This window comes from Notechis scutatus, chromosome 3 (genome assembly GCF_049901735.1).
Source record: "Notechis scutatus isolate UNSWTSFEM ecotype Mainland chromosome 3, rNotScu1.2, whole genome shotgun sequence".
In the NCBI taxonomy this organism is placed as follows: Eukaryota; Metazoa; Chordata; class Lepidosauria; order Squamata; family Elapidae; genus Notechis; species Notechis scutatus.
This window is the reverse complement of record NC_142011.1, coordinates 185,805,404-185,821,465: the sequence shown is the minus strand read 5'-3', so window position 1 is coordinate 185,821,465 and position 16,062 is coordinate 185,805,404. Positions and strand designations below refer to the sequence as shown.

General features: G+C 40.5%; 1 protein-coding gene across 1 annotated transcript in view; it reads left to right on the top strand.

Annotated features, from left to right (window-relative positions):
- RGS22 (regulator of G protein signaling 22) overlaps window positions 1-16,062 on the top strand; it is a 93,427-nt gene that overhangs the window by 21,100 nt on the left and 56,265 nt on the right. The window contains exons 6-12 of the mRNA XM_087962044.1: window positions 812-977; window positions 2,371-2,515; window positions 4,461-4,532; window positions 8,137-8,779; window positions 10,023-10,184; window positions 12,865-13,045; window positions 15,109-15,269. Coding sequence (XP_087818170.1) covers window positions 812-977; window positions 2,371-2,515; window positions 4,461-4,532; window positions 8,137-8,779; window positions 10,023-10,184; window positions 12,865-13,045; window positions 15,109-15,269 — 1,530 coding nt within the window. The remainder of the gene's footprint in view (window positions 1-811; window positions 978-2,370; window positions 2,516-4,460; window positions 4,533-8,136; window positions 8,780-10,022; window positions 10,185-12,864; window positions 13,046-15,108; window positions 15,270-16,062) is intronic.

Genomic DNA, 16,062 nt, shown 5'->3' with positions numbered 1-16,062 from the left:
CATCCATCCATCCATCCATCCATCCATCCATCCATCCATCCATCTATCTATCTATAGAGAGAGAGATAAAGAGATAAAGAGAGAGAAAGAGGGACAGAAAGAAAGTAAATCTTGAGCAAGTACATTACAATTTGACAAGGTCTGAAAAAGAATTGACAAAGAATCCTGTGATCAAAATTCAGATATTTGGCAATTGGTTCATATTTATAATAATTATAGTGTGCCGGGGTTTGTGGTCATCTTTTGCGACATTCTGACATGCAAAGTCAATGGGGAAGCCAGATTCACTTAACAACTGTGTTATTAATTTAATAACTGCAGTGATTTACTTAATGGTGGCAAGAAAGGTCATAAAATGGGGCAAAACTCATTTAACAAATGTCTCACTTAGCAACAGAAATTTTGGGCTCATAAGTTGAGGACTAGATGTGTATAGGATGGATTAGAGTTCTATCTTCTGAGCCAGACTGATCTTATGAGTATATATAGGGATTTTTTCTTGTCTGCATTAAAACAAATTATCTAAGAGTGCTTATAAAACTGTCCCCAAGACTCTTGAACTTTCTACTGCTAGTTCCTAAATGCAGAGTGACTTTCTTGACAAATTTCTAGATGAACTTGATCTCAACTCTGCTGATACTCTTCAAAACATTTAAAACTCTGAATAGGATTAAATTATTTTATTATATTATAATGAATTAAGACAATGTCTTTGAGATTTTGGTTTCTTTAAAAGAACAGTAGTTTTGTTGATGCTAATATTATCTGGGTAACCTTAAATAACTTTATGCTATTTGTCACTTCTCTATAGATTGGCCAAACTTATTTCACAGGTGGAATGGAGCAAAACTGGGATCAGTTTAGTTATAGACAAAACCTATTATCCTTGGTTCTCAAAAGGTCCACCCACCATAGAAAGCCCTGGGGAAAATGAAGATGATTTGATTATGAAAAGGTTCTACGTTTCTCTTGGCCAGGTAAAATACATTGAGTGTTGTAAATAAAAGTATCCTGTGGAGAATAAATTAAGAGTTAAGGGAGGGTTTTTTCCCCACTGGTTCAAGTTTGATATGTTACCCATCTGGGTGACAACTAGAAGATATTACAGTCTCCCATATGAAAATTATACCTGTACACACAATGGTTGAATCCAGGGGTGGGATTCAAATTTTTAACAACCGGTTCTGTGGGCGTGGCTTAGGTGGGCATGTGACTGGGTGGGCATGGCTTAGGTGGTCATGTTATTGGCTGGGTGTGGCCAACTCAATATCACTCACATTGAGGCATGCATCTCCTTGCCTGGCCTCTCATGACTGGGGATGCTGCAACAGTCATGTGTGAAAGATGGTCATAAGTCACTATTTCAGTGCCATTGTAGCTTTTAATCGTCACTCCACACAAGCAAAGTACCAGCAAAGGAGGGGGAAAAAACTCCAGAGACATTCCTGAGACAGGAAGTCTAATCCTGCCAAGAATGTAATAAGGGTTAATGGAGAGGCAGTTTCTGTAAGCAACACCAGAATGTTTCCTTCCTGCCTTCCTTACAGGATTAGGCCAGCAATTTCTTCTAACAACCAGTTCTCCGAACTGCTTAGAATGTTAACAACCGGTTCTAGCGAATAGGTGCAAACTGGTAGAATCCCACCCATGGTTGAATCTGTTTCTCATGTCTTACTAAAATGCCCACTTTCATCCACATTCCTTATCAGAATTTATAACCCCAAATTGTTAGGAATTTTAATTTCCTTCATCATTGAGGAGATCAGTATTTTCTTTTAAGTGACCAATGTTTGGATGCTCCAAGGGCAGTGGCAAAAGTTCTATTTGTAGCATTAGCCTATAAGTTTCTTATAGTGGACTGGTGCCTTCTTCTTGGATTTGGCTGGTTTGGTTTTATGTCATTTTTAATTTCATTGCTGTGTATGTTTTGATGTATGTTACTTTGGTCTCAGATTTCAGAGCAGTAAGTAAAATATTTTTTAAAATAAAAAATAAAATGTAAAGGGGCATGGAATATGAATTTATCCTTAATACTCCCATTTTCTAGTTGATGCCTGCCGTTTATTTTATCCATGTTACCATCCTAAAAATGTGTTAAGAAGATGAGAGGGAATGACTAACCCATCCTTACCTGGGGATTTCCTAGCTGAAGTTTTGAATGCAGCTTTCCTCAATCTAGCATACTACTAAAGTGTGCTAGAAAACTTAGAGGAACTACAGTCGTACTGCAGCCTGCCTTTCTCAACTCTACATTTTTTGTATTGGGACATCTCAGATGTATAGACTTAACATTTCTCCTTTCAAATCTACCGCTTGTCTTCTCCACTTAATTTATAAGTAACTTAAACCACCAAATGTTTTATTTAATAGGCTACTGTTACCCAGACACAGGATTGGTTTACTCTAGCCAAGCAAAGTCAGAACATGATCATTACGGATTCTATTACCCGTCCTGTGACATCTTCTCATGTTCATTTTTTAACTGATACTTCAAAGTCATTATCGACATATGAAGGTAATATTAACCATTGGAAATTATATGTGAGAGTAGTAGACGTAGATGGATGAACAATTGGGCAGCCTTATAAATTAAATCAATCAACAATCAATGTTGTTTTTTCTAACTTGTTCTATTTCATCTTTTTATAAAAACTTACATTATTTTTCTTCTGAGTCTTTCAACCTATTCTCTTTTTCCTTTTCACTGTTTGCAAAACCTTCTATTGTGTTGATCACCTTTCATAAATTTTGTGAGATAAATACTGCTTAATCATAGCTACTATTATTTCTCTGGAGCCTAAAGGTTACTTAATGGAGAACCTTAAAATAGGAAGAAGGCCATAATGTGGTAATTGTTTATATATAAAATGATGTAGTTGTTTTGTATATCTGACGGATCTTATTTGAGAAACCTATGATTATAATTATAACTTATTTATATATTATAACTTATTTGGGAACAAGCCATTAGGAATAGAGTGAGGAGAGGCTGAGATGACAATGCAAATAGCATCAAGGAAATGTGATGTAGCATCAGGTTTTCTGTTGTCATTTTTTAGTTTTATCATGGTTTGTTTTATGAGTATATATATATATATATTGTTTTGTTGGCTGTAAGGCATCCACAGTTGGTTTTAAGATAGGTGGCTATACAAATGTTTTAAATAAATAAATAAAACTAGTAATTTTATAAATATATAGAGATAAATCCTTTTTTGAGATGAGCTTGTGCTAATGATTTCATCTTTACAGACTCTTTTATGTACTTTGGGGGCAGCAATATGGAAGTAGTTTGGAAAATATAGTTTATTGCAACAATGGTCTATTTATTTATTGGCTTTCTATGCCACCTATCTCACTAATACAGTGACTTTGGGCACTTACAATATAATAAGGATTAAAACCTTACAAAAACCTATTACAATAAAACAAAACATTAAAATTAAAAAGCGAAGATGATGGGCAGCCACCCCCAATGTGGTGTGCCCTTGTTCGGGCCCCAGGCCATACAGCAGAGCCAAATGTTTAGGCTCTTCTAAAAGGCCGGGAGTGTGGGGTCAGATCTCGCCTCTGATGGGAGAATATACCACAGTACGGGGGCCACAACAGAAAAGGCTCTTCTGGATCCCACCAGCTGAAATTCTTTGACTGATGGGATGCCAAGTAGGCCCTTTCCACTGAAATGAGTGAGGTGGATTAATCCCAACAGGTTAAGGTGGTTCCTAGATACCCTGGGCCCATGCCATAAAGGGCTAAAGGCAATGTCCCACTAGACCTGAAAGCAAACTGGCAACCAGGGCAGCTCGCATCTCAGTGGTGTCATATGTGCCACCCAAAAGGTCTATAGAACCATCTGCACTACTGTGTTCTGTACCAGTTGTAGCTTATGAATATTCTACAAGAGTAGCCCCATGCAGAGCGTGTTGCAGTAAACCAACTGGGAGTTGACCAGAGCATGAGTGACTGTGTACAGGGTCTCATGAAAGGGTGTAATTGGCACACAACACAAAGTTGCACAAAGGCTCTCTTAGCCATGACTGCTATCTGCTCTGTGAGCAGATTTGTGAGTCCAGGAGAACCCCCAGATTGCATACTGGATCTGTCTGGGGTAGTGCAACCCCATCCAGAACTAAGGATGATAAACCCCCAAATCCCAAGGCTCCTTGAACTCACAGCTCCTCCATCTCACCAGGGTTCAGCCAAAGCCTGTTGTCCCCCATCCAAACTCCTCCAGCCTTCAGGCATTATGAAAAGGCAACTATAGCATTACTTGGATGACCAAGGATGAAGATGTAAAGTTGGATATGTTCAGTATATTTATGATACCTCACCCCATGGATTTGGATGATCTTACCCAGTCCTTCCCCGTTATAATGGACATATTTCCTTCTCCTACCCAACTATTATCCTCTTCTTCCCAATTATTTCCTAACAATGTTACATTGTACATTCATCTTCAGATACAAATTCTCAAGACCTGTGTAACTCTTCTACATCCATTATTAAGGCTACTACTCGCAGTGATCACTTAGGTAAGTAGTATTTGTGGGCAAGTTGCATTTATATCAGGAAAGAACAAAATTTGAGGCATCAAGGAAAAGTTTAGTCTTCCAAAGCTCCAAAGGACCACACCAAGCATGTCACTGAGAAGACAAAGCCAACTGATTTTGCCCTTTTTTGTTATTAATTACACCTTAACACTGGAAATGGGAACAAGATGTTTCTAGTAACAATTTGCCAGCTTTAAATCCTTTCCTATGGAGCAACAAACATTACTGAGATCACAATTGGGGAGAGGAATTTTGGGATGGGTTGATGGGCTGCAAGAGCAATAGTTTGCTTCACAGAGGAGACTTGTTCCCATTCTGGAATGGCAAAAAATAATACCAAAAATGAATTGAAATTCATTCATTTCAATGAATTGAAATGAATTGAAAATGAATTGAACAGTCATTTTGAAATTTGGGGAGGGCTGGGACTGAAACCAGGGGACTTCAGGAGAAAAAACATCTTTCCCATTCTTGGTCAGAGTTTTGAATTTTAAAAAGTTAAGAAATAGTGCCAACAAAATTTATCTATTTTGCAACCAGATTTTAATAGTATAATTTGGAATGCTGGGCAGCTGCAATAATGCTGGCTTCATTATTACTGGTTTATAAATTCACGCCAGAAAAACTCTGCTTTTTATTGTACCTGCTCTAAAAGTTTAGGGAAGTGGTATTTTTGCATGCTTTCATTCACTTACAAAGTACCCGAGCACATCCTTATTAATGCCCTGGCTTTCCTTACATGGTGTTCTTTAATTACCGTATTTGCCGGCGTATAAGACGACTTTTTTGCCCTGAAAAACATGCCTCCAAGTGGGGGTCGTCTTATACGCCGGCAAATCTGGGTATATTCTTCGCCTTGTTGGTGAGGAGGCTCGATTCTCCCTCTCCTTGAGGTCATAGCAGGCGCTGGCGAATTGCAAAGGGTTCCTCGTAAATTAGCTGCAGATCTCAGAGCGGGGACTTTGCATTCAGTTGTAGCCTTGAGCGTCGGGTTACCCGTAGCTCTGCCAGGGAGGGATTACGCCCGCAATCCGGCCGGCTCCCTCTCGCTGAGGTGGGGCGGAGGTGGGATGTGGGTCCCTACTACCGCTAAGGCTCAGCTAGAGGTAGCGCAGCTCTTGACCCGGCTTGCTCGGTTTCTTCCTTCCGTTTGTTTTGCTTCGCTGGCGATTTCACCTTTTGTGGAGCTGGGCGAAGGGACTGATTGGACCCCCTCTGGGGCTTAGACGTTACCCAGAATCAACCTGGTTTTCAGGCGCGTCCTTGGATGGACTCGGGAAAGGCAGGTGGAGAGGCTAGAAAGAAAAGGATCTGGAACTCCTTCTTTCCTGCCAGATCCCTGGCAAGCAGCGTTGGGTAAGACCAGGCAGGGCCTGGCGTTTTCGAAAGGACTTGCCTGTTGAGTGACATCAGCTTCTGAACTAAAGCCCACTATGTCAGATACAATAAAGCAGAATGGGTGTCTTTTTCTCTTTAAAGACGAAACAGAGGTTGGGGTGGGAAGAGAAGAAGGGGAGCGATCATGTTAAAATGACAACTTTCTAGATCCAGTCCCGAAGAAGGGGAAAGGAAAAAAACACAAACGCCTAATTTCCTTAATTTCACTGCGATTTCTCCTCTTTCTCACATCCCACATTGCCTTCTCTTGCTGCGGGAGCAATGTCACCTTTTACTCTGGTATCGATGGAAAAGCAGGTTTGGCAGCGGTATCAAGTAAAAGACAAGTGAAAGGCTGAGGAGGATTGACATCAAGATCAACTTATCTTCATTATGGGCAGCTTTGCAGGGTAGTTCATATTTCAGTTCATATTTCAGTTCATATTTTAGCAAGCATAATTTAATGATAGTGGCTGGCAAGTCAAATCTTAGATGCATTGCTAAAATGGGATCTGCAAATGTTGGGTTTTCAGAAAGCTAAAGGAAGGGGAGTGTGGTGTGAAAATTTGGATATAATTAATCATGGCTAGTTTAAAATGCAACATTGCCACAATTAATATCAGAGTGAAAATTATGCTTCTGCAGGCCATATTTGTGTCTTTCTGGCTTAGCTGAAATAGAATTCTTTTAATAAAGTTGCCTGTCCATGACAAGTCATGGTAAATGGGTAATTTGAAATTTAGGCACACACACACATTTTATAAAACTATGAACTATAACCTGCTCTGAATCGGAAAATTACTTATGTTCTATTATTTGGCATACTTTCACAGCCTTGTGAGTTTTCCTGCATGTCATAAGCATTTGAATATAAATTAACATGTTGAAATCAAATCTGATGTTCTTTTACCTTTTATTTGGTATGTGGAAGGTGTGCGGAAGAGGGGTAGTCTTATACGGCGAGTATATAACAAACTCTATATTTTGAGTGGAAATGTTGGGGGTCGTCTTATACGCCCAGTCGTCTTATACGCCGGCAAATACGGTAATCCCTAAGGAGCATATATCCCAAAGGTCCTTTCATTGCATTTATTCAGGAGCAGTATAGTAATGTGACAGGAAAAACTTGCAGCTCTAATATAAGTACAGAATTGAAAAAATGAAGTGCAAGAGGCTTAAAATGGAGTTTTTTTTTAACAACATTATTGCAACATTGCAATATTACAATGTTACAAATTTAAGACATTTATTTATGTTTATGGGCCACAAGATTTTTGGTAAATATACAAGAGGAGCATAAAATAAATAAGATGGCACCCTGTCTCCACACCAAAGCACTGGTTTCAAACTAGCATAGTATGTCACATAGGCTTTGGATGTTTTGTCACCTATGAGGGCACAAAGTACTTTTTCCTGTGCACAGATGAAAAGGGACTGTTATGTTCCAAGCAAAATTTTATACAGGATAAGTGATGCAAAACCTAAGGATATTAGCAAAGGAGAGAGACAGTGGGGAGATATTGGGAATATTGGTTGGTTGGTTGATTGGTTGGTTGGTGGAATATGCCATGTTGTGACATCAACAGCAGCTAAGAGGTGTGTGGGTAGGGAACTGCTGGAAAAATTATGGGAAAGAACCCTTGTTTGAGAGAGAGGGGTAGTTAAGAAGTTTAATATATTAATAAAATAAATAAATAAAATTGTGGGCAGGAAGAACACCAAAATATTTTGTAGTGGGCTTGCTTGAAGAATAGTGGAAACAACAATCACTTCCTAGACTTTGTTTTGTCTACATATTATATCAATAAAAATTGTCCAGGTTTTGACTGTGCTGAATTGCCTGCCTTGGCAACTCTGTTTTGCAGAAACTGTGGAATATAATCAACTCTTCTGGGAGAAAATATTGCCCTCACCCCCTGCTTTAATTTTTTTTAATACTTCCAGACATTCTTTTGTTTTATATTCAGGCTGAAAAATAAATTCAGACATATGTGATAGGAGACAAATCATGGTGACTTGATGTAGTTCTTAGCTTTTTTTGTAAAATAATACTAACACAGCTACTCAAAGTTAGGTTCTGCCTCACAGAAATGCCTGAGGAAATAAGCCATTTCTGGATAGTGAGATAGGACGATTTTTACATATTTGAATTCATGATTATGTTAGTATGTTGTTGTCTTTGGAGGATTGATCTGTGGTTTTCATGCAGGTTCTGAATCCAGAATTAAGAAGCCCAATATAACTGATGTCCCACTTCTTCAAAAGATAGAAGCCAGAAGAAGCATAGATGAAGGTTGTTCTTTGTCACTTCCTGATACTCCTTCACGCACATTATTCAGAGCATACTTAGGACAAGACTGGGATCTTACTCTTCCGGAGAGAAAGAGTGAAGACCATATGCAATGTCAAGATTTAGCATCTTTTCGCACTATGGATGAGTTTTCTTTCGCCTTTGTTCATTATATATTAAAAAACTCTGTTGCAGTAGTCACTGGCCAGCCACCTAAAAACACTCCTTTTGACATCAATTTCAGTAAAACAACTAGAGTTTTTATATATGAGTTAGCAAGCCGTGAAAAGTCCATGGAATCAGCATTTGAAAAGTCTCCTTTTGTTGATGGAACGGTTGATGGAACAGATGTGAAGAGTGAAATTTCTGCAAAATCAGAAAAGGATAATACTGAAACCAGAGCTGCTTGGTGTGTTAGCCACAAGACGTATGACATTGGTAGCAGACATGAATTTGAAAGATTTAAAAAATTCATCAGAGGAACTTTGGGAGAAAAATACTGGTGGCTTTGGATAGATATTGAACGACTGAAGGCCCTGAGGACTTTTAAAAGGCAGAAAAGGTATTTCCAGACTTTAATATAAAATTAGCCTTTGGAGATGAAGATATTGAATGAGTTTAGTTGCTGTTTTCATTTTGGTTTATGTTTATTTGTCAGATCTTCCTTCTGACAAGTTCATTTCCCATAACCACAGCAAATTAGTTTTCCATATTTGTGACAAAAAGCATGTAAAATCAGGCACAGTTCACTTTACTGCCTTGCTTAGCAATGGAATTTCTGGTCCCAATTATAATCATAAGTTAAGGCTACCTAGAAGCAGAAAAAGCAGGAAAAATATGAAGACGAAGGATATTCTTAAGTATCAAGCTGGTTATAGACAGACAGACAGACAGACAGACTTCTTTATTGGCCAAGTGTGATTAGACACACAAGGAATTTGTCTTGGTGCAAATGCTCTCAGTATACATTCGTCAAGAGTCAAGAATCATAAGGTACAACACTTAATAATAGTCATAGGGTACAATAAGCAGTCAAATCATACTAGGAAACAGTCAATAAAAATCATTTTAAACCGTACAAGATTTCTCCCAGAATACATCTTATTTGATAATTTAGTAACTAAGGAGTAAGGTATCATTCCCTAAACTAGTGAACTTGAAATGTATTGGACCTACTTTTCTCTTTTCATGTTGGATATACAGGTAATCCTCGACTTATGACCACAATCAAGCCCAAAATTTCTTTTGCTAAGTGAGACATTTGTTGAATTTTGCCCTATTTCACGACCTTTCTTGCCACAATTGTTAAGTGAATCACTGCAGTTGATAAGTTAGTAACCCAGTTGTTAAGTAGATGTGGCTGCCGCATTGACTTTGCTTGTGAGAAGGTCGCAAAAGGTGATCGTATGACCTTGGGACAAAGCAACGGTCATAATTATGAACCAGTTGCCAAGCATCTGAATTTTGATCACACGAGCATGGGGATGCTGCAAAGGTCCTAACTGGGAAAAACAGGGCATAAATCACATTTTTCAGTACCGTTGTAACTTTGAATGCTCACTAAATGAATTGTTGTAAGTCGAGGACTACCTGCAGTTGATGATAATTCCAACTCAGCTTTTTGGAAAGCATCAGGATGGGAGATAATTGCGGTTATAAATCCTGGCCTTTATTTTGTAAAGAAAACCATCTCTATGGAATTCCATTTACAATGTAAAAGAGCTTTAGAGTTGGATGTCTTTTTCTGAATTATTTCCCAGTGTTTATCTGTGCATATATTATGTTAATATTTTCCTTTATTCAAGACAGCTTGATCGGATGAAAAAATTATACCTGGCAAGCAATGGAGATTATTACCTGACTTTTGAAGTTCTGTTCAAGCTCAACCTGGTGGATGCCGATCAGTGGAATGTGTATAATTTAAAGGGCATCCAGTCTGAAGTAGTTAAACCTTTGCTTCTTTACTGGTAAAAAGATGAAATATTGGCACATTTAATTAAATTTGATTGCTTTTTCTGAACACTGGAGCTGTTGTGACTGGATGGAGTAGGAGTTTGAACCAGTTGTTCTGATTTCCTAAATCAGGGGTGTCAAACCCAAGGCTTGCGGGCCACATCTGGCCCGTGCAGGGATTAAATCTGGCCTGGAAATAGCAAAGGACCAGCCCACGGTGCCTCTGCTAGTGAAAATGGGGTGGGGTGGGGCTGCACGCAGCCCCACTGCACCCCATTTTCAGCCTGAAGAGCCTCCTTCAGCACTCTGCCTGCCAAAATTGGATGCGGGGCCCCCACAGATGGCGCCCCTGTGCCCCATTTTGGCCAGCAGAGAACTGCAGGAGGCATTCATCCCATCTCTCCCCGCCCCAGACTGGCCGTGGAGAAGGATTATACTGCTGGTCCGGCCCTCAAAAAAATCCAGTTTGACACCCTCGTCCTAAATGGACCACTTAATCTGGGCAGAAGAGGATGATACTTTATAATAACATAAAGAATCTATTCATGATAGTGAAGGCTTAACTGATACAGTCAAAGGGAAATGATTCAGGCAAAACCAATTAGGAGCAGGTTTAATTTAAATAAACATCCCTAAAGACAACATGTATATGATCACGATAAAAACCATCATGATTAAAAGAGATTTGTCTGATTGTGATGACCTGTTCATAGTAGTATTGAACTCTGTCTTTCCTTATGGAAGTAGATTATATATCATTAGAAATAAATATGTGTAGCTCAGGGTTGAATTATGGGGTCCTTGGTGGTCTCTGAGTGTGGTTGTTTTCTTGCAGAGATTTAATTACCCAAGTGAGTTACATCATCTGTATTGATGATGTTATCTAGTAGAATAATGAAATATCTGCAACCAAACTCAGAGACCACCAAGGATTTTGTAGATTGTGTAATTGAATCACCTGCCTAAATTTGGATCTCATAAGGCACTTATTTCACTTTAGCAATGTCCTTTGTCCATACAGCTAGTGTAAGTGCAACTATTTAGTTGGGAACAGGATGACTTGCCCAAATGTATTTGTGCATTTATTTATTTTTTGAGATATTGACATTGGCTGCCCATCATTTTCCAAACTTCCTTCAAGATATTACTTCTGATATATAGAATGCTCAGGCTTCAGACTTGGGAGCATCTAATTTGCTTTTTACTAGAATTCTATAATTAATTAATTAGAGCTAGTTGTAAAATAAAGCCACAAATCAGGGTCAGTTGCAGTTTCGCAGTCCAAGAGCCATAAACTGGGATGATCTCCATATAGAAGAAAATATTTATATCGGAGTTAATGCAGATCAGTGATTCTAATAGCTCATTTTGGGGAAGCCTGGAGTATTTTCTTTGCCTGGCAGTTAGGAATCAACATACACATCAAGAGAAAAGAGAGTTAACCTTTTCAGCCTAGGAATTTGTTTTTTTATGTCATTTGTTTTTGTTTATGTTCCTTATCAGTGGTGGCTAACCTTTTTGGGCTCCTGTGCCAAAAATTGTGTGTGCACTTGCACGCTTGCACTCGCGTGCCAGCATCCAGAAGGCAATGCCCACCCCCACACACCCTCTATGCATGTGCGTGTAATACCCCCCACCCTACCCCCGCTGTCCCCTTACCTGCACTGCGCCTCACAGCTGATTTTCAGCTGATTTGAGGCCTTTTTGGGGCCTCCCAGAGACTTGAGGAAGGCTTCTGCAGGCTTTGCAGGCCGAAAACTAGCCCCGTTTCGTCACTTCTGGTATTTTCGGAAAAACAGGAAGTGATGAAACAGGGCTAGTTTTCGCCTGCAGAAGCCTGCAGAAGCCTTCCTCAAGCCTTTGGGAGGCTGAAAAAGGCCTCAAACCGGCCAAAAATCAGCTGTGAGACGCGCACATGCCCAGTGAGGTAAGTTTGCCTGCAGCTTGCGTGCTGGCACAAATGGCTCTGCATGCCACCTGTGGCATGCGTGCCATAGGTTCCCCATCACGGTCCTATATGATGCTGCAGGGGCAGGGGTGAAATTCAACCACTTTGCATCACCTCGGGAGAGGTGGTAGGGGTGATTTGAATCGGTTAGCCCCTCCCATGCCTGCCCACATTCTTCCTTTTAGAGACTGAGTCCCACCAAGCCACACCCACCAAGCCACACCCACAGAGCCAGTAGGGAAAATTTTTGAATTTCACTCCTATGCAGGGGTGTTGCTGGTGACAAAAATAATGTCCCAGATTTAAGATGGACTGAAAATTTCAGACTCCCTTTTGTACATTTTAAGGAGTAAAATCGAGGCCTGAAACCTTTTCAAAGTTTAAACTATTTGTTCAACCATTCAACTTACAACCTCCAAATGCTTCCACTACCACCACACACACAAAAAAAGAGTTTCAAAATTGTCATCTTTGTCTGTGGTTCATGTCAACACGCGGCCCATGGGCAGAATGTGGCCTGCGGAGGTCACACCCACCCTGGCCCCACATAAGTGCAAAAAAAAATAAAAATCCTTATACTTCATAATACAGCCTGCGATGCGATCAGGTTTGACACCCCTACTCTAGAGTTTTGGGGTCACCGACTGAAGGTTATACTCTTACGATTGAGGGATGTGAATAACAGAACAGACTAATAAAATAACTAAAATTCAAAGTCTAGCCCTAACCAGTCTTTTTCTTCTCAGGGGTCCCCGATTTTGTGTAACTCATAAAGCTGCCATTCAGGCCACAGTTACCAAGCTGAAAATCTGGCATACTCGGCAACAGAAACCACGAATTGATGTGGATCCTTTCCCACAGATGGTGTCCCTGCTACCACTCAGGCCAAAATCTTGCATGCCAAAAATAGCATTTCCGTGTTATCAGGTATTGCTTGTTACATTAAACGTTGGCAAAAATAAAAGGGTCTGATATAAGAAGCATTGAAGGAAACACCGTATGATTGAAAGGCTGGGCTTGCGAGTGAGTCATAATCAGCGTAGTCTGCTTAGCTAATGTAGTGTTCCTCAACCTATGGCCCTTAACGGACACCACCATTTTAGTCGTACGTCATGGCAGGCATTAAGTGGGCCACCATACGACCATGTTCTACTTTACAGCCTTCATTGTAGTGGTTGTTTGCAGAATGCCAGAGTCGTTAAGTGAACACATTGTTTTTTCTTGGGTATTTTTTTTTTTGCCAGAAACCGGAAGTAATCCTTGGTTTCTGAGGAGAAAAAAAGGTCATAAACTGTAGTCATGTGACTGAGGGATTTTGCAAACTGCTGTAAATGCAGGCCAATTACTCAGTGTCCAAAATGAAGTCATGGGGCTGTAGGGGAGCAGATAGCCATCAGAACTTTGAATCTCTTTAAACAGTTGCTAGGTGATTGGTTGTACCACCTGTACCCTATGTAGACTGCAAAAATATGGGTGACTGCTAGGGGTCACTAGTTCACTTTCTATATCTCTTTACCACCATCTTGTGTGATATTTTTGACTTTTACAGCTTAGATATGTGTGCCTAATACAGGTAGTCCTTATAACAGTGACGGATCAAAGTTACAACAGCACGGAAAAAAGTGACTTATGACCATTTTTCACACTTACGACTGTTGCAGCATCCTCCAAGTCATGTGATCAAAATTCAGACGCTTGGCAATTGGTTCATGTTTATGATGGTTGCAATGTCCTGGGATCATGTGATAAATTTTTGTGACCTTCTGACAAGCAAAGCCCATGGGAAAGCCAGATTCACTTAACAACCACATTACTAACTTAACAATTGCAATGATTCACTTAGCAACTGTGGCAAGAAAGGTCATAAAATGGGGAAGAACTCACTTAACAAATGTTTCACTTAGCAACATAAATTTTGGGGTTGATTCTGGTTGTAAGTTGAGGACTATCTGTATATAGGAGGTGTTGTTTTTTTTGCTTCTGCAACCTGCATTCTATTAGAGAGCAACAAAATGCGTCTGAAGGACCCGAAATAAATCTTAAATGGGGGAGAGAGAAAGAGAGGAGGGAAAGGGAAGGAGGGAGGGAGGGAGAGGGAGAGCCCTTCTGTAATTTCATAGAGTTGGGATTTCAAGGCACAATGCTTCTGCAAATGGAGAAGCCACATCTCTGTCTTGACTATAGCTATGCAGGTTTATATACCTTTGTATGCAAACATACCTCGGCTTTCCTCAAGGAATTCAAGGCAACCTGCATTGCACTCTCTCCTGCAATTTTGTTCCCTGAACAATGAATTGGTAGAATAGTCAAGAATCACAGTGATTGACCCCAATGATACTCCTTGAAACTTCATGGCTTAGATCAGGGGTGTCAAACTCACGGCCCGCGGGATGGATCCAGTGCTGAGGTCTAGCCCACAGGGCCAGCCTGGAAACAGCACGGACTGGCCCATGGTGCCTCTGCCAGCAAAAATGGAACTCAGGGAGCCCACGCCCATCCTGGCCATCCCTGGCCATGCCCATGCTGGCCTCCTTCCACCCACCCCCGGCCCTCCGAGGTCAAACACAACCTTGATAAGGCCCTCCATGAAATTGAGTTTGACATTCCTGGCTTAGATTGTTCTTGAACAAGGGTCTTCAAACGTGGCAACTTTAAGACTTGTGCACTTCAACTCCCAGAATTCCTGAGCTAACATGACTGGAGGAGGAATTCTGGGAGTTGAAGTCCACAAGTCTTAAAGCTGTCAAGTTTGAAGACCCCTGCTCTGGAACATGGGCTTCTGTTGTTTTAGCCTACACTTTTAAAAATGTAAATTCATCTCAACTGGAAAAACACATTTTGGTATAATACTAAAATTACTTTTTAAACATGTGAATAATTATCCAAAATGAAGTATCTATATGATACAGAAGATCCCAAATGAAAATAGACACGGAGAAGCAAGAATTATTTCTCAGATATTTTCACCTCCTTTCCATCCCTTTTATTAGAGAGGAGAAACTGGATTAACCACGACTTTTTCAAAAGGAGCGGTGATGGATATCTTTCCCCAAAGGACTATCGGGCTGTTATCTGCAATTCTACCTCAAGGTCAAACTGCTGTTCAGGAAGATCCTTATGACTTAATTACCTTAGAAAATATTAGGAAAAGGTAAGGACTGAAATGTTCATGTATAATGATGTATCAATGCAACATGTTAAGGAGAAGGAGGGCAACCTTCTATGAACAGGTGTATTTCATCCTTAGCCAGACCAAACAATGGCTTTGGTGGGGCAGCATGCTTTACAAGGTCATGGGATGTGGGAGAGGTTGTCAGGAACCGTGGTGTCACAGGGGTCAGAAGGCAGTGTTGCAACCTAATTCTGCTGCCAGGAGTTGAATGTAACCAGTGCTATCTCTGTGTCCAATGGTGGGATTCAATTTTTTTTACTACCGGTTCTGTGGGCGTGGCTTGGTGGGTGTGGCATGGCTTGGTGGGTGTGGCTTGGTGGGTGTGGCAGGGGAAGGATACTGCAAAATCATCATTCCCTCCCCATTCCTGGGGGAAGGATACTGCAATTCCCTCCCCCCCCACTAACCTGTTTTCCATCTCCGTTCTCCTGTGCAGGGCAACAAAAGAAGACCTAGCCAATCAGCTGGATCCCGGGAGGCAGAGAATAGATGGGGGCGGGGCCAGTCAGAGGTGGTATTTGTTGGTTCTCCGAACTACTGAAAATTTCCGCTACCAGTTCTCCAGAACTGGTCAGAACCTGCTGAATACCACCTCTGTCTTTGTCCCATACCAAGGCCTGAACCCCTACTGGTAAAAGATCAAATAATCTGCTTCTCTTGTGATGCTGCAATGTTAGTCTATCGCCAGTGTCAACAACTTTCCTCCCAAAGGAGAGGTTGGAGATCAAATTATAGTATCCTAAATCAGTTGGATCCAGAAATGGCTTCTTCA